General features: G+C 37.0%; 2 protein-coding genes across 2 annotated transcripts; both read left to right on the top strand.

Annotated features, from left to right (window-relative positions):
* Positions 1 to 1,457: 1,457 nt before the first annotated feature.
* On the top strand, positions 1,458 to 7,922 carry LOC124394454 (tripartite motif-containing protein 16-like). The gene is made up of 5 exons (XM_046862673.1): positions 1,458 to 2,148; positions 4,365 to 4,460; positions 4,649 to 4,882; positions 5,016 to 5,175; positions 7,047 to 7,922. Exons 1-5 carry the CDS (start codon positions 1,558 to 1,560, stop codon positions 7,607 to 7,609), a joined length of 1,644 nt encoding a protein of 547 aa, XP_046718629.1. The 5' UTR covers positions 1,458 to 1,557; the 3' UTR covers positions 7,610 to 7,922.
* A 1,079-nt stretch (positions 7,923 to 9,001) lies between these two features.
* katnal1 (katanin p60 subunit A-like 1) lies at positions 9,002 to 19,632 on the top strand. Its single transcript, XM_046862674.1, is given in 12 exon segments — positions 9,002 to 9,344; positions 10,505 to 10,720; positions 12,238 to 12,398; positions 13,423 to 13,594; positions 13,854 to 13,978; positions 14,396 to 14,475; positions 14,478 to 14,500; positions 15,508 to 15,666; positions 15,875 to 16,001; positions 16,098 to 16,232; positions 16,906 to 17,032; positions 18,797 to 19,632. Coding segments are annotated over 11 exon segments (1,470 nt in total). The 5' UTR covers positions 9,002 to 9,344; positions 10,505 to 10,558; the 3' UTR covers positions 18,996 to 19,632.

Raw genomic sequence — 19,632 nt, 5'->3', positions numbered from 1 at the left:
GAAGGGGAACCCATCCTCATTTAGGTGACATCAAGAGTTTGATCATAAATCTTTCAACAATACAGAACACTGGAGAGTGAGAACTAACATGAGTACAGGAGTATAAGATTATAAGTAATGTTCTTTCTACAGTCTTATACAGTCTATATGGTTATAAAACTAGGAGCTACAGAGCAACTCATAAAATACATTTGTGATCATCACAGATCCAACACCAGATTATACATCGTTGCCTGTAAAAAACAACAACTATGGATTAGACAGCGTAAGAACGAAAGTTTGAGGATGGATGTGGACTGTATTTAATGTCAACAGTTTGCTACACTGACTCTCCTATCTCAGGGAGTTTTTCTTTGCCACAGTCTCTCGGCTCACTCATCAGGGACAAACTTACATTTCTAAAAAACATCTTATACATTTGTATCACCACATTATCTGTGTAATGCTGCTTTGAGACAATGTTCATTGTTAAAAATGCCATACAAATAAAAATGAATTGAACTAAATGTGAACTAATGGTCAAAGCCAAGAAAAAAAAAAAGAGAAATAGTTACTGTTTATAGATGATTACATTTTGTATAGTGATTGTGCTGAGGCAGAGATGTGAAGTAGCGAACCGAAGAATTTCAGAAGGTCCCAAAGAACAAAGTTACTTCACTACGATGAAGGTTGATGGTGGTAGAATCATGCTGTTGGAATGTTTTTATCAGTACCAGAAAACAGGAGGATTATTATGACTTGAGAGAATGATGCACAAATATTGTTGAGAAAAATTTGCCAAAAAACACCAAAATGATGGAACAAGTCTGTGAGTGTTATTGAGTGGCAGAAATAGAGTCTTTGAGAACTGATAGTTTACTTGATAACAAATATATACCCAGATATATGGTTTTAATACTCTGGACATATGGCAATGTAGTGGGTATACTCTGAGTGAGTCCATGACCAAATAACTCATTAAAGATGCACTGTCTGTGGGTCAGTTTTATTCATCAGTTTTCCACTGATTTCAAGTAAAACGCAAATTTTCAATGAAAGCATTTGAAACAAAACTATCTTCATTTATTCTGATTCTATAAATCACAATGAAACGCTTTTACACCAAAAACATTCTGTTCTGTAGCTACAGTTCTCCCAAGTTCCAATTCGAAGACTCAATTCTCTCTCTCTTACTGTAGCCAGGCACATCCTTTATTACACTATAACATACAGTAAGTTCATTTTAGGGGAAAAGAAACTTAGATAACTCAGCCCCCTCTCTCTTTATGAGTGCAGAGAAATGTCAGGCACCTGTATTTTAGAAGATCAGAATAAGTTTATTTGTCCATTTTGTCTGGATCTCCTTATAGATCTTGCAACTGTTTTATGTGGCCACATGGAATATTCTGTTCTGTTATATTTTCCTAGATTCCACTTTAAAGGCCCAACCCAATCTCTTTGTAAAGCCACACCCCCTCTCTTTCACAACACACCACACAGTTCGGACTTCAGGAAAATCGAAACTCAGAACACTGTCTATCTCTCTCTCTCTCTCTGCCTGTTTGTGAAAGCAAGAAAATGGCAGAGGCCAATATTTCAATAGATCAGGATAAGTTTATTTGTCCAGTGTGTCTGGATATCCTGAAGGATCCTATAACTGTTCCATGTGGTCACAGTTACTGTAAGGTTTGTATTAATGATTTCTGGGATGGGGAAGATCTGAAACGTGTCTACAGCTGCCCCCAGTGCAGAGAGACTTTCACCCCAAGGCCTGTTCTACGCAAGAACAACATGCTGGCTGAAGTGGTGGAAAAACTAAAGAAGACTGAACTCCAAGATGCTTTTCTTGCCCACTGTTACGCTGGACCTGGAGATGTGGAGTGCGATTCCTGCAGTGGAAGAAAACAAAAAGCTGTCAAGTCCTGTCTCGTGTGTCAGGCTTCCTACTGCGAAGATCATCTTAAACCTCACTATCAGTCTCAGGCTTTTAAGAAGCATAAGTTAATCGAAGCCTGGGCAGGGCTCCAAGAGAAGATCTGCTCTCAGCATGACAAACTGATTGAGATCCACTGTCGTACAGACCAAAGCTTCATCTGTTATTTGTGTACGATGGATGAACACAAAGGCCACGACATGGTTGTAGCTGAAGCTGAAAGAAAAGAAAAACAAGTAAGAACTTCACAACATAATTCCTTTCCAATTCGATTTAGAAAAACTTTATTTTCCATATTAAATTAGCTGAATTTCTATTATTATGAGTTGGTAAAATCAAAATATTGTTGCTAAGGGAGCATTAAACATCAGCAGATCATTCTGTGAACTTTAACCTTCAATTTAGAATGTGTTTGTGTGTGAGTACGTGTGTATGTATGTGTGTGTCTGTCCAGTTTGACTACATTCTTGTAGAGAAATCATAGACATTGGACAAAACATATGATGTTCCAGTTGTCATTCAGTGTCAGAAAATCAAGCTGAAGCTAAGTTCTTGACTGGCAGAACTAGAGATCACATACATCCAGTGTTTTCCAATGAGATACTGGAGGTTGATGTAGTTACTTGTAGTAGTAAGGCCTTGCTTTGTAAGGAATACTTTTAGGGTTTGTGAGTATTACGACAGCAATGAAGTAAATATAATTCATTACTGTGTTTAAGTAGTTTTTTCTCGTAGCTGTACTTTATTGTTATAAGTTTTCCAGTTGGGGAGACTTTTACTTTGACTTCATTATAATTTAAAGTCAAATATCTTCCTTTTATGCAACTTAATTTTTTCAAAATCAGTCATTACTTTTTATTTGTGAGTAAATAAATACAGACCACAGCAAACCACCAATCAGGGTCAAGCAATCGCTCTGTTTTGAACTTGTTTTGATCCACTTATCACCTTCAAACAGTTCAGTGTCAGGTCAACAGCAAGCAGAACATTTAGGGTGTTTTCACACCTAGTTTGTTTGAGCCCTCCAAACGCTCTCAGAGGGGTTCAGTGTGTATATGTGAACAAACCAAGTGATCTCAGACCCCTTAAAAGGACCCAGAAGCAAACCGTACTCAGATCACCTCCGGAGGTGGTCTGAGTACGGTTCGTTTGTGGGTCCATTTGTGGTTCGATTTGTTTGTGACATGTGAAAGCAATGAGGTCCCGGTCTGCTTTGCGTCTGTTTCGCCAAATGTCCCTGGAGGCTTGCCAAACCTGCAGCCGTGTTCCGTCACTGCTGAAACACAAAACCTTTCGACATGGCAGGTCGTTGAGTCGTGTGGTCTTATAAAGAAAGCTGTGCACTTATTGTTATTTGGAAAGAGGATGGCATTAAAAGCCAACTATTCTCAACACATAAAAACATAAAAGTATTTCTTCTGTTTTCTCAAAAACTGAAGGAAAGGGGCTACAACAGAACAGCACTACAATGACACGTTAAAGGGAAAAAACTACGACAGAAGTACATGAGCACACGTGATCAAATTTCACAGAATTCTGGGTTCTGAGTTCTTATGAGGTTGAGGTGTGAACTGAGATCACTTCAATACTAAAGAGGACCAAAAAGAGAACTGGGTTCTCTTTTGAGTCTTTGATATTGTGAACACGAAAGGGACTGAGGTTACATTTGCTTAGATCACTTTCTGGTTCACTTTAAGTGAACTGGTTTTGGTTCTTTTAAAACGAACTATATGTGAAAACACCGTTAAAGATGAATAAACTCCTGATTTGAACGCTACAATAGCCATAATAAATCATTGTACTTTGGATTCTTAAGTACATTTCAAGGGAAAAACTTTTGTAGTCAAAGTTAAAAAAAACGAACACTTTTACTGAAGTCAGATTTTACAGAGTGGATCTCCAATTTATCTCAAGTACATGGTTTGTGTACTTCATACACCACTAAGTGTGAGATATGATGATAGATATTGGTTATAGGCTGTGCACTTGATTAATAGGCCATGCAGGACTTTAGGTCAATGTTGCATTCTCCCAAAGTCTCTATATGTCTTGGTCTGGATTAGATTATCAGAACTCATAGCAGAAAAGTTTACTCATTCATACAATTTCTTAAAGAAGATAGAAAGTGATGCTATCAAATATGTTCCTGAGGTGAATGACAGCCAAAGGAACTACGTAAAGTGAACATTGAGATTTGAACGTTTTACTTTGGAGTGGCACAAGTTCAGAAAGCAAAGTGGACCTTTCTTATTTACTATTAAAGATCAATCATCAATGTGGAAAAAATATAATCACATGGGTGAACAGTTCCATCCACAAATGGGCAGTGTGGATGCAGGTTTCTGTTCAAGCAGGAGCCAAATCTGAATACACCAGACTATGTTCAAAGGCAATAAGTATGATGACAGTATGGCTCACACACATTAAAGGCTTGTTTTTTATTTGGTTTCAGATTGAACTATTGGAGGAGCAGATAAAATCTGAGCAAATGATCCAGGAGAAGCAAAAGAAGATACAGGAACTGAAACAGACTGTGGACAATATTAAGGTGACACACACACACACACACACACACACACACACACACACACATACACACACACACACACACAAGATATATATATATATATATATATATATATATATATATATATATATATATATATATATATATATATATATATATATATATATATATATATATCTCGTATATATCGTATGTGTATCTTCTATCAGATTTGTTCCCAAAAAGCAGTAGATGACAGTGAGAGGACTTTCACGGAGCTGATCAGCTCCATAGAGAAAAGGCGCTCTGAGGTGAAGGAGATGATCAGAGCGCAGGAGAAAGCAGAACTTAGTCGGGCTGAACATCTCCTGAAGCAACTGGAGCAGGAGATTGCTGATCTTGAAAGGAAAATCACTGACATGGAGCAGCTTTCACACACACACGATCACATCCACTTTCTCCAGGTAAAACTCACAGTCTTATCTAGAAAAGGTACTGTTTCAGACTAAGTTTCCTGCATTACACCAGCCATAAATTTTATTGTCCAAGATCACAAGTGTGATCACAGATTCTTTATTATGTGTATCCTCTCTGTAGACCTTCTTGTCTCTCTGTGTTTCTCCTGGAAGTGACTCCTCACACATCGCTGTCAATCAAACTATCTCATTTGAAGGAGTAATGAAATCTGTCTCAGAGCTGAAAAAACGAGTCGAGGAAATCTGTCAGGGTCAAATGTACAGAATTGCAGTACAAGAAGGTAAGAGAAGTCATTTTTCTGAAACTAGGTATTTTCTCTGAACATTGTTAAGAGAGAACAGAAATAAGGAGTAAGCGATAACCCAAACCGAAAAAACATATCCACAAACAAATGGTTCTGAACTTTTTGCAAATGTTTTACATATTAAAAAACATCAAACTTATGTTACATTCACATACCCGATTCCAAAAAAGTTGGGACACTGTACAAATTGTGAATAAAACAGGAATGCAATAATTTACAAATCTCATAAACTTATATTTTATTCACAATAGAATATAGATCATATATCAGATGCTGAAAGTGAGACATTTTGAAATGTCTTGCCAAATATTGGTTTATTTTGGATTTCATGTGAGCTACACATTCCAAAAAAGTTGGGACAGGTAGCAATAAGAGGCCAGGAAAAGTTAAATGTACATATAAGGAACAGCTGGAGGTCCAATTTGCAACTTATTAGGTCAATTAGCAACATAATTGGATATGAAAAGAGACTCTTAGAGTGGCAGTGTCTCTCAGAAATCAAAATAGGCAGAGAATTCCCCCAATGATGCAGCAAAACATAGTGGAGCAATATCAGAAAGGAGTTTCTCAGAGAGAGTTTGAAGTTATCATTAACTACAGTGCATAATATCATCCAAAGATTCAGAGAATCTGGAACAATATCAGTGTGTAAGGGTCAAGGCCGGAAAACCATACTGGATGCCCGTGATCTTCGGGCCCTTAGACGGCACTGCATTACATACAGGAATGCTACTCTAATGGAAATCACAACATAAGCTTAGGAATACTTCCAGAAAACATTGTCGGTGAACACAATCCACCGTGCCATTCGCCGTCGCCGGCTAAAACTCTATAGGTCAAAAAAGAACCCATATCTAAATATGATCCAGAAGTGCAGGCGTTTGCTCTGGACCAAGGCTCATTTAAACTGGACTGTGGCAAAGTGGAAAACTGTTCAGTGGTCAGACGAATCAAAATTTGAAGATCTTTTTGGAAAACTGGGACGCCATGTCATCCGGACTAAAGAGGATAAGGACAACCCAAGTTGTTATCAGCGCTCAGTTCAGAAGGCTGCATCTCTGATGGTATGAGGTTGAATGAGTGCGTGTGACATGGGCAGCTTACACATCTGCAAAGGCACCAACAATGCTGAAAGGTATATCCAGGTTATAGAACAACAAATGCTCCCATCCAGACTTTGTCTTTTTCATGGAAGATATGACAATGACTATGCCAGACCACATACTGCATCAATTACAGCATCATGGCTGCGTAGAAGAAGGATCCGGGTAATAAAATGGCCAACCTGCAGTCCAGATCTTTCTTTTAGACAAGAATGGGACAACATTCCTATATCTAAACTTGAGCAACTTGTCTCCTCAGTCCCCAGACGTTTGCAGACTGTTATAAAAAAAAGAGGGGATGCCACACAGTGGTAAACATGGCCTTGTCCCAACTTTTTTGAGATGTGTTGATGCCATGAAATATAAAATCAACTTATTTTTCCCTTAAAATGATACATTTTCTCAGTTTAAACATTTGATATTTCATCTATGTAGTATTCTGAATAAAATATTGAAATTTGAAACTTCCACATCATTGCATTCTGGTTTTATTCACAACTTGTACAGTGTCCCAACTTTTTTGGAATCGGGTTTGTATAAATACACACATTATATATAAAATTTGAATGGTACTTTATCCAAGGATATCCTATACAATTGTGTGCCCCAAAATTTGTGGTAAACGTTTGGGGAAGAACCACATATGGCTGGAAAATGTAGGTGTGTTTTTGAACTGGCAAATTAGGTCCAAAATTGATCTTATAATTGATTAACATTTAATCTGTGGACATTGTATTGTTTTAGATTTCTGTTATCTGACTCTGGATCCAAACACAGCACATCGTAAGCTCGTTCTGTCCGAAAACAACCGAGAAGTTACACACGTGAAGAAGAAACAGAATTGCTTTGAACATCCAGAGAGATTTGACCACTGGGTTCAGGTATTGTGTAGGGAGAGTGTGAGTAGACGCTGTTACTGGGAGGTGGAGTGGAACGGAAATAACATGTACATTGCAGTTGCATATAAAGAGATCGGCAGAAAAGGAGGGAGTATTGAGTGTGCATTTGGACGCAACAGTCAATCCTGGAGTCTCCGATGCTGTTCTTCTTCTGTCTCTTTCCTCCACGACGACATAACGACTAAGCTCCAAGGTTCAGTGTCCTCCAGAATTGGAGTGCATGTGGACCACAGTGCAGGAACTCTGTCCTTCTACAGCATCTCTGACGTCATGAGGCTCCTCCACAGAGTCCACACCACATTCACTCAGCCTCTGTATGCTGGTTTCATGATATGGGAATACGATTCCACTGTGAAGTTGTGTCATCCAGTAGTGCATGTTGATGAAAGTGATGAGGAGTCAGATTAATTTAGGATATGATTTGACCAAATATGATTCAGGTGAATGAGGATGGTCTTACAATGCAGTAAAAGAACCGAGGTATCAACTGACTCTTAAACGAAATGTTTATAATTAGTGAATAATTATAGAATGCTTCTTAGACCTGCTAGTGAAATGTGTTTGTATAATTTTGACTAATTTCAGTTATTTTGGTCATTCTGACAATACAGTAATATATAAATATTTAAAACATGCTTATTGAATCCATTCATAATGAACAAGGAAATAAATGTATGGTGTGAGTACAGAAAATATTAAAAACTCTTCCAAACATAAATTGCTGTTTTTTTATTATGGATTTATATATATATATATACACACAGACACACACACACACACACACATATATATATACAGTGGAACCTCGGAGCTCGCAGCCTCAGCGCTCGCGACCTCGCATGCTCGCGACTTTCATTCCGACCGGCGACTCTCATTCAGTTTGGCTCGTGAGCAACCGCAAGCTGCTCAAAACGCTAGTTTTACCATTTCTAATCAAGGTTTATCTCATTAAAACACACTTCAGCATACTATATAAAGTGAGTACCCATTACTGTATTTTCTGTACTGTATTGTACTGTATTTTCTGTACTTCTATACTGCATACTTTACTGTACCTGTACTTTATTTTTTTTAATTAAGCATTGTAATTGCTGTTAATTTACATAAAGTATTGTTAAAATAGTCTAATAATTAAGTGTTTGGGAGTGAAATAGTGTTATTTACTCATTTAAATCGATTTCGTATAGTGTTCTTTGGGTTTTACTGGGTTGGAAGGGCGATCAAAGGTCGCGAAAATTGAACTCATGACCGGTCTTGGTCCCTAACCTCATGAGCTCGAGGTTCCACTGTATATATACATATATATATATATATATATATATATATATATATATATATATATATATATATATATATATATACATACGTGTATGTATGTATGTGTGTGTGTGTATGTATATATATATATATATATATATATATATATATATATATATATATATATATATATATATATGATTATTAATATATGACAACAATTGTCTATGGCTAATTATAGGCATTCAAAAGCATAACTTTAAAGGCATTAAGCATTATAAAAGGCTTTAAACACTAAAACAACAAGCTTGACTCCTGATTATCACTTTATCATGTTCGGTCAATGTAAACAGATTGTTTACTCTGCATCTTCAAAGTTTTGGTATTTTAATTAATATATTTAATTAACTTTAATTAAGATGTTAAATTAAAGTAGGCAAAAGTTACACTCAAGCATAATTTTCAAATTTACCGCTCCAACAATCACCACTATTACTGAAGTATTCAGCATCTATCGTAGTTACATGTGATTGGTTGCTGTCACGTTGGTAAAAACTGATTGGCTGCTACCAAGTGCCAGGTCCCGCCTACCCTCCGGTGGCCAGTAGTTGGCTTCCGGCTGTCAACGGCATGCACTTCCTGCTGCCAGCTTCCGATTTTTTCTGAACCCTTGCTGTATTATCGGCAGCTTCTGGCCAAAACGTCCTGCTGAACGATGCCGAATTTTTTTCTGAACCCCCTCCCGAACCACGTGCTGGATGGCTGTCACTTCCGGGTTTCTCTCTAGCCCCGCCCCTTTACTCTGCGTCCTGTGCGTCTCGCCATGGTAACGTCTGAGCGACACACAGTGAGGATTAGACGCTCAAAATAACAACTCATATGGAAGGTAAACACGTTTTACATGTCCAATGAAATGATTTCAGGTTGATTTGTGTTAAACGTGCATTATAATGTTGTAATAGTCAGGTTTCTGCAGGGTTATTTTATTCATTATCTTCACTGATGTATTTATTGATGAAATCGCCGGTCTGTGCTGCCTGTAGAGGCCTGGTCTGGTGTTTCTGATGGGAACTGATGCTCTGAGTAATATAATACATCTGGAGAAAAACAGCCATAGTGAGAGCAATGCATAAGCAACGACTGATTGGAGAATAATTAGAGAATTAAGGCATTGCCACTAATCATTAATTAATAATATATAATAATAATATATATATATATATATATATATATATATATATATATATATATATATATATATATGTAATATCCAATCAGATTTTAGACATCACATCACGTGTTGCTGGTATCTGTCAGCTTACAATCCATGTAGCTTGAAGCTGTCACTTGAATAGTCCGAGGCCCTCTAGAAGTAATTTGATTGGATGGTCAGATAACGCACTAGTCAGACTCGCAACCCGCATCTGCTGCACACTGCACAAGCTCAATTATATTTGTGTCGATTGAATAGCCTTTTATTAATTATTATTTTACAAGAGAAAGCTGAGAAAGGAGAAGAAATTATTATTCATTTGGTTGCAGACACACTTACAAAGACATTTACAAGACGGACGTTTTAAGAAAAGCTGGACATCCTGATTAAAGGTCGGCCGAAACAGTTCAGCTTCATGAATCATTTCTACTTTTTGTGTTTTCTTTCCTGTAGAATTTGCACAAAAACATACAGTTTTCCTTCAGTTTAAATCCCCTGGAAAAACTGTGATGCACGAAAGAAATGCACAGAAATGCAGGAAAAACCCGGGGTCATTATATGAGATTAATATCGATGCTTCGGCTGGAGATGATGTGTGTGGGTGGTGTGATCAAAGCTAAATCTAGCTACTATAAATATAATATAAACATATTATGGATTGTTTAATATTCATAGTTAGGATTTCCACAGTATTAATGTACAATGTTGAAAGTAATAAAAATAAAGAGAAAACACTGAAGGAGAAGGTGTGTCAGAACTTTTTACTTGGTAGTGTACATATACATTATTCCTCCACAATAGTGCATTCATTCATTAACATGTCTTCATTTCAGAAACGCTACCAGTTGCATCTTCAATCAAGCAATCGTAGATCAACATTTTTCAGGATGAATTTGGCGGATATTTGCGACAATACTAAAAAAGGAAGGGAATATGCATTGCTCGGGAACTACGACTCCTCTATGGTGTACTACCAGGGAGTTCTACAACAGATCCAAAAGCACTGTCAGTCCCTTAGAGATCCTGCACTGAAGGTCAAATGGCATCAGGTAAGACAAATCTTTAAAAAGATCACTGCCCCTTTGATTCATCATAGTCTACCTTTAATATATTATGCTTTTTTGGTACAGTGTAATTCTGAGTGATCAGCTTTACCTTATGTGGAAACGTCAGAGTGGTCTCCTCATCCACAGGGTACAATTGTGCACTGAATGGTTTGATGAATATGTGCGTGATGCAAATGTGATGTGCTGTGATATATGAATATCTTCATAATTACCAAATCACATCCAAATTTAGGGCTGCAACAAACGATTATTTTGATATTTTGATTATTTTTTTTCCCCTTCAGATTAATCGGATTTTAGTGTCAATGTATAAAAGTTTACTTAAAAAAATGCAAAAGCCACATTTTGAGTTTAACTTTCTTTAATTTAGACATTTTGAAGATTATAGTGGCTGCTTGTTGAGGAGTGCATGGGGGATTTCTCCTTAACAAATTCATCATGCTGGGTTTTATTCTTTCTGTAAAAAAGAAAAAACAAAACAAAACCAGCACTTGAGTATGCAAAGTGAAGCAATTTGTGTAAATCAGAATTTGTATTGTATTTTGCGAATGTAAAAAGTTTACAACCAGGCTTAAAAAACAATACAAAATATAATACGACATTGTTTTGACCATTTTTGTTTAATAAATACACATATATTTTGTTAATTTGTGAAGGTATAAGCATCTAGAATATAGAATTTATTTAATTTTGTATAATTATTAAATGATAAATGCATTAATTAAATATGCAAACATTGTACGCATTGGTGTACAAATGCATAATCATTGCTGAAAACCGCAACGGCGACTAAAAATGTTCTCGTTTACTGCTGCTGTTATTTGTTGATTTTAGATTTAGTGTTTGTTCGCATCGTTTTAATTGAATCCATCACTATGTCGCTCGCGAGCCGATTGCGCGACCTGATGCTCTCGAGTCCCAACAGAACAGATCCAGTGTAAGTTTTCCGAAGTTACAAACAAAGTTTATACAGTAGCACTTTATTAAACTACACCATTTTCACGTGACGAGGATTATTCCCTGATGTTTCACCTTCATCCGTGACACCAGTGTTTTTACTTTTCACGTGCTCGTGCATCACTGTGGTACTCCCATGCCACACAAACTCCGCTTTACATAACTTCCAGGTACAGTTTTCTTTGTTGCGTTTTATAACAAATGCTCCCATGACTTGGATGACTCAGGACCACACTTTTCCTGCTGCTATTTGACCCTGTACTCTTCACTATTTTCGCACGCAGCTGTGTTCTCTTACCGTCACGCTAACCAGCAACTTGAGCATCCCAACTAATCGATAACGGCATTCGTTGATTATTATCATAACAATGATTATTAGTTTTTGTATTACTTGTTGAACTGCTACTATAGTGCACCGACGCTGATTCAGAAGCCCACACCTTGCTTAAACACTTTATTGGTTTTACATTATCATGCCTCCAGACATTATGGCAATCACCCAGCTGTTTATTGACCCCATGTGGTTCTTTTGCTGGATTCAGGTTAGACAGGAGCTGGTGGAGGAATATGAACAGGTAAGAAGCATCGTAAAAACTCTGGAGAGTTTCAAGATGGATAAACCAGTCGAATCACCTAATACTCAATCAGAGGACTACACGAGGGATCCTGCCGTGTGGCCACCCCCAACCCCTGCAGAACACAGGTACAGCTGAGGTTTATTATCCTGATATATAGTCTTGAGTGCAAACTGATCAGATTTGATTGATTTTGATGTTGTTATGTTACAGCCTTATATCAAAATAGATTACATTCATTATTTTCTTCCAAATTCTAAAATTTTTATCAAGGATGGCTCTGTACATTGATGAATTCATCTTTCCCTCGATTCTGACTTGTCTCCCAGTTCCTGCCCCTAAAAAACATCCCCACAACATTATGCTGCCACAAGCATGCTTTACTGTAGGGATGGTACTGGCCAGCTGATGATCGGTGCCTGGTTTTCTCCAGACATGACGCTTGGCATTCAGGCCAAAGAGTTCAATCTTTGTTTCTCATGGTCTGAGAGTCCTTTAGGTGCCTTTTGGCAAACTCCAGGTGGGCTGTCATGTGTCTTTTACTGAGGAGTGGCTTCTGTCTGTCCACTCTAAAATACAGGCCTGATTGCTGGAGTGCTGCACAGATGGTTGTTCTTCTGTTCTTTAATTCCTTGGACTTCATGGCTTGTGCTCTGACATGCACTGTTAACTGTGGGACCTTATATAGTATACAGACGTGTGTGCATCTCCAAATCATGTCCAATTAACTGAATTTACCACAGGTGGACTCCAATCAAGTTGTAGAAACATCTAACAGATGATCAGTGGAAACAGGATGCACCTGAGCTTTTTTAATTTTTTTATTATTATATTTGGAAATATTTCAAACAAACGTCACGTTGTCATTATGGGGTATTGTTTGTCAAATTCTGAGGAAAGTAATGAATTTATTGTGTTCAGTGTGCAGGGTCAGCCATGATAAAGCATCCCCTGAGCACATAGGGATAAGGGCCTTACTCAAGGGCCCAAGAGAGCCAGGGATTAAACCCTGACCTTTCAATCACTAACCCAGAGCCTTAACCACTAAGCTACCACTTTCCCCCAGATTGATAGATAGATGAGCACCTGACTCTGTGTTTCATTTATTATTTAAAAAAAAAATGTAAAATAACTTTTTGTTTACTTTCCCAGACTGCCTGCTCAGGTGAAAAGACCAAACAGTGGTCTGAGGGCTCAGCGTAAAGAAGGTCCTGGCATGCAGCAGCACCGTGGCCCTCCGTTAAAGGGCCAGGGAAATCCTAAATTAGACAGACCAGTTGGGCGTGACCCCCGCAAAGTTAAAGAAGAGAAAGTTGGTGAAAAAGTTAGTCTTTTTGTAGTGGTTATATCCGTTTTAGTCCAGAATGACTAGATACATGTTCACAAAAGGTTAATTAAGCAGAAATTCTGTTAAATTTAATGGTAAAATGACAAAGAACTGTCCTAAACCCTGCCAAAATCACACTCAGTGAAATTGTACATGTTATATATATGAATGTAAAATATATCAAGACATAATCTCTTGAAACTTCACTATAGTGTTCACATTTACTACTTCATTATATGGTTTTTGTCCTCCACAGGGTAAGAATGCCCAGGAAGGGGCAGTGGAAGGAGAATTGAAGAAATTTGATGACGCAGGTTATGACAGCGACTTGGTTAATATTTTGGAGAGAGACATCATGTCAAGAAATCCAAACATACGCTGGTAAATACTGAGGAATCTCTTTTGTCTTTGACATTTTAAAAACTAATAAAGAGGGCTGGGCGATGTATCAATATAATATCAATATCAAGAAAAACGATTACGCAATAAACTTTTTGGCGATATCGTTGGTATGGTAATGTATTGGTAATGGTGCCAAAGTGATGCTGTTAATATATTGTGTGTGTGTGTGTGTGTGTGTGTGTGTGTGTGTGTGTGTGTGTGTGTATGTATATATATGTATATAATATTATATAAAGATGTATGGAAAATGGACACTAATCAATAATAAGGGGTAGAAATTGTATACAATAATCTGTTTGTTTGTTTGTATGTTTTTTCCAGTTTTCAGTCAGTGTGATGATGTAATATTGGGTTGTTAGTCATATCTAATATGTTCTACATCATGATTTGTTGCAGGACCGATATAGCAGACCTAGAGGATGCTAAGAAATTGCTGAGGGAAGCTGTGGTGTTGCCAATGTGGATGCCAGATTTCTTCAAGGCATTCGGCGCCCATGGAAGGTTCATATACAACATAAAATATATAAACAATGGATATAAAAAACATTATACACACCATTCTGACATGGCAGGCTTTAAAAAACAGAAATAACACCAACAACATTTATGTCAGATTGTTACATGACTTTTATGTGATATTCCAACAAACAAAAATCCAGGGGAAAAAAAGATATATTTAATAATTGGGAACATTTAAAATGAAAAACAACTTCAACATCCTAATTGCAAGTCTATACACCCCTTTCAAATATAAAGCTGGATGGACCTTTTGTATACACACACACAAAAATTCCATTAAAAAACAAATTTCAGCAGTCGACTTCTACAATTTAAACTACAAATTAGGTTTGAGGATACATTTTAAAAAAATCTATAAATGTAAACCTATAATGTAATTATAAATCTACTATAATAAAATATGAATCTATAATGTAAAAACTATTAATCTATAATGTAAACTAAATTCTATAGTTTAGGAACATAAGTCTTTGCCCTCATCAAGATTTTAGCTGCTGAGTTTTATTTGTAATTGAGATTTGCACTCAGGTGGCCATCAAGGAAAAGTTGATAACATCCTCCAGATGAGAATGGGTTCCCATTTAAGTCTGGTTCCTCTCGAGGTTTCTGCCTCATATCACCTGAGGGAGTTATTCCTTGCCACGGTCAACACAGGCTTATATGATTTTGGGGACTAATTAATGATGTTAAAATGTATATTTGTAATCTATTTATTTCTGTAAAGCTTCTCTGAGGAAATGCACATTGGTAAAAGTGCTATACAAGTAAAACTACATTGAATTAAACCAGCAGAAGAAACAGAAATAAATGATTTATTGTTGCCTCAGGAGTAACATCTCTATTGCGTTCATGAACCTGCAGTCTCTGTGAATTACCTTACAACCAATATATATATAAAAAAAACTTCTACATACATTTTGCGAACAACCTACAGTATATCATTGCTATAATTTCACCTGGTCTCAGTGTTCTTCTGTACTTTGTGCCAGGGTGTTTTGATGGTTGGACCTCCAGGTACAGGCAAAACAATGCTGGCTAAAGCTGTAGCTACTGAGTGTGGTACCACTTTCTTCAACATATCATCCTCCACACTGACCTCCAAGTACCGGGGAGAGTCAGAGAAACTTGTTCGGCTGCTCTTTGAAATGGTAAAGAGTCTAATAACTATAAATCAACTTTATTTATTGTTTAAAATTTACAAGGCAAATGAAACTTAATTGCACTGAATATACCATTTTATTCTTCAAATGTTAATAAACGTTTTGATCCACGTGCCCCAGAAATGACGATTAGCTTAACTTCTGTCTTCTGGGAATGCTCTGGTAGCTTGTCTATAAACACTGTTTTATTTAACAGGCTCGGTTTTATGCCCCTACTACCATATTTATTGATGAGATCGACTCCATTTGCGGGAGACGTGGCACATCAGACGAACACGAAGCAAGTCGCAGAGTGAAGTCTGAGCTTTTGGTGCAGATGGACGGTAAGACAAAGAATGGCAGGTACCCATTCGGGGGTTTTATTTATTTATTTATTTATTTATTCATTTATACGTTTATTTTTGCGACACATTATTCAGGTGTAGGAGGTGCAACAGAAAATGAAGACCCTTCTAAAATGGTGATGGTTCTGGCTGCAACGAATTTTCCATGGGACATAGATGAAGCCCTGAGGAGGAGGCTGGAAAAGAGGATCTATATTCCTCTGCCAACTGGTAACACTGGATATAGAGTGCAGTATTCACAGCGCTTCACTTTTTCCACATTGTGTTATGTTATTGCAAAATGTATTAAATTCTATATTTTCCTCAAAATTCTAGAAACAATGCCTCATAATGACAACATGTAAGAAGTTCAAAATTGAGCTCAGGTGCATCCTGTTTTCACTGATCATTCTTGAGATGTTTCTTCAACTTGATTGGAGTCCACCTGTGGTAAATTCAGTTGATTAGACATGATGTGGAAAGGCACACACCTGTCTATAGAAGTAATTGGTGCCGATTCTCCTTCAAAAAAGTATTGATCAAAGGCTGTAACTACTAATGTACATGTGATTTTTTTTTCTTTCATTTTTTCGTTTTTTGAAGAAATTTGTAGAATTTTAAGGAAAATAATGAATTTAATACATCTGGAATAAGATTATAACATAACACAATGTGGAAAAAGTGGAGCGCTGTGAATACTTTCTGGATGCAATGTATTTCTCGCACAAGTGTTTATATGCTTAGCTCACCAACTCGAACAATACGCCCCCTTTAGCGAACATTGGGTTGGTATTCGTGAGGATGTTATCTATAATCGGGTGCATTGTTCGCTCGAATTTCTCATACTACCAGTATATCAAATACTGTATCTCATGAACATTACCTGTAATTGTTCTCTTTTCAGTAAAAGGTCGAGCGGATCTGCTCAAGATTAGCCTGAGAGAGGTGGACGTGTCTCCTGATGTTGACTTGGACATCATTGCTGAGAAGATGGAGGATTACTCTGGTGCTGACATCACCAACATTTGCAGGTACAAAAGCTACTATTAATAAAACAGTTGGTAAAACAATATACTGTCCAATGTACTAGTTAGTGATTAACTTACCAATTAAGATTCATTTAAAGTATTGCAAAATACAGTTTGAAGTCCTTTGTATGTCCTTTAAACACATACCGAAAAATGTGTATAGTCTTGTATTTTATAGCACAAATTTTGAAAAAAAAAAAGTGCCATTTCACATTTTGAACTTTGATCCTTTCGTAAACTCTAGGGTTTATGAATTACATCATTGTTTATTCTCATTATCTCTTTTGTTTTTCTAAGACACAACCTGGTCCTAGATTAGCCTCTCTGCATATCATTCTTAAACTTTTATTTTTTTATTCTATCAGGATTTTCAAAGAAAACTAAAACACCGTACCATAATTTAAAATCTACTGTTTTTCTAGTCATGTCACATCATTTTAGGTCATGTATATCTTTTGTTATGCCCGTTTTGTTACTGTAAAAGTACAGTGAAACCTCAATACTCGCGACCTTGACACTCCTCGATAGTTCGCGACTTTTCAGTTGGAACCGGACTAAAAGTAACTCGTGAAAAATCTGATAGTTTGCGAGAAGCCGCGAGTGGCTCGAAAGTTCGGATTAACATTTCATTATTTATCAAACAACATTCATTTCAACAATTCAACATAAATATTCATTTAGTAATTCACAAGTAATCCACAATTTTTGTTAAGTTTACACTACACTAAAAGATCCATCAAAAGGAGAGTCAAAACCTCAAGATTTCTTTGTTATTTGCGTGGGGTCATAGAACGTAACCCCCCACGAGTATTGAGGTTGCACTGTACTTGTAAAAGAGCGCCCCCTATCTGAACATTGGTGTCAATAGTACTGTATCCTGAAAATGATCCACTACTTTATGGTTGGAAAAGATTTGAGCATCCTGCAGAGTTTTGACCTCCTCAACCCCAGTGAACAGCTAAACTGCAACTGGAGCCTCTCGAGGCTGTTCTCATTAATTCTCTTGCAGCTAAATGAACACAAAAACAACTTTCCCAAAAGAGTGGAGTCTATTAATAACAATGAAGAAGAATAAATCTGGAATGGGATCTTTAACCAGCATATGGTCAGATGTCCACAAACTTTTTTTTTTTGCAATATAGTGCGCATAACTATATGGACAAAATAATTAGACACCTGCCTTTCGCAGCCATATGAGGTTCTTTCCCAAACTGTTATCACAAGGCTAAAGGCACACAGTTGTATAGAATGTCTTTGGATGCAGTAGCATGAAATTGAACTAGGAGACCCAAACCTGTTCCAGCATGACATGTCCCCCTGTGTACAAAGCAAACTCCATGAATATATGCTTTGCATGGTTTGGAGTGGAAGATCTCCTGCTATAAAGCTCTGACCTCAACCCTATTGAACACCTTTAGGATGAATGTGAATTCTAGCTGCACTGCAGGCCTCCTCACCTCACCTACATCAGTACCTGACTTTACTAACACCCTCTTGCCTGAATGAGCACAAATGTCCACAAACACACTTCAAAATCCAGTGGAACATCTTCCCATTAGAGTGGTGGGAATTGTAAAAATAGGTTGGGACTAAATGTGGGTATATGCTCAAAAAGCACTTAATTTTGACCAGGTGTCTGCAAACTTTTGACAATATAGTGTATTTCTAAGATAAAATGTAAAGTGAATGTTGATGCATCTAACCTGAATTTTCTATAATCATATATATATAAAAAAATAAAAATAATTATATATATTTTTTTTAAAGAGATGCGTCCATGATGGCAATGCGTCGCAGGATTCAAGGTTTGAGCCCGGAGGAGATTCGAGCCTTATCGAAAGACGAGCTGCAGATGCCTGTCACTATGGAGGATTTTGAAATTGCTTTGAAAAAGATCTCCAAGTCAGTTTCTGCTGCTGATCTGAAGAAATATGAGGACTGGATGAAAGAATTTGGTTCTGTGTAATTAGAACGAGGCAGAAAAGACTCGCTTCTTGTGTGTGACATTGACCAGTTTTACACACTCAAAACCTCAATTCTGTGTAGACTCTATGTAGATCCTATACACTGCACCAGGATGTTGTTTTTTTGGCATCTGGTGTTCTTACAAATGTGCTTTGTAAAATTATTGAGCTTATTTTTTATGTTTAATGTATGAAGTTTTTAATCTGTTGTAACTGAGCCATTGTGTGTGTGTTTTCTTTGTCATTCCTTACATAGCTTAGATTTGTAGAACATTACAGCATATTTTTAGACCCGATATGATGCTGCTTGAATTTTTTCTTTGTTTTTTATGACTTTAATAACACTTGGCAGTTTTAAATACTCATGTTTGCTTGAATGTGTCCCCCCGATACGTTTTTTTATACGTAGCTACAGATAATAAATGTGATGATCGCCATTTGACATGCTCTGTAGACACAATGTCTAGTGGTGAATCCAAAGTCCATCATTAGGCTTGAGGTGAAGACACACCCAAGATAAAAGTCCAGTTCATTGCAGGGCAGAAGATAAAATAAAATCTGATCTGCTACACTGGGTGAAGTCCTTCCTCAGATTGTTTGTGATTTATACAATGAATTAAATAAACTGTTCCAATATTT

Source organism: Silurus meridionalis, chromosome 12 (genome assembly GCF_014805685.1).
Source record: "Silurus meridionalis isolate SWU-2019-XX chromosome 12, ASM1480568v1, whole genome shotgun sequence".
In the NCBI taxonomy this organism is placed as follows: Eukaryota; Metazoa; Chordata; class Actinopteri; order Siluriformes; family Siluridae; genus Silurus; species Silurus meridionalis.
This window is presented reverse-complemented; position numbering and strand designations above follow the sequence as displayed.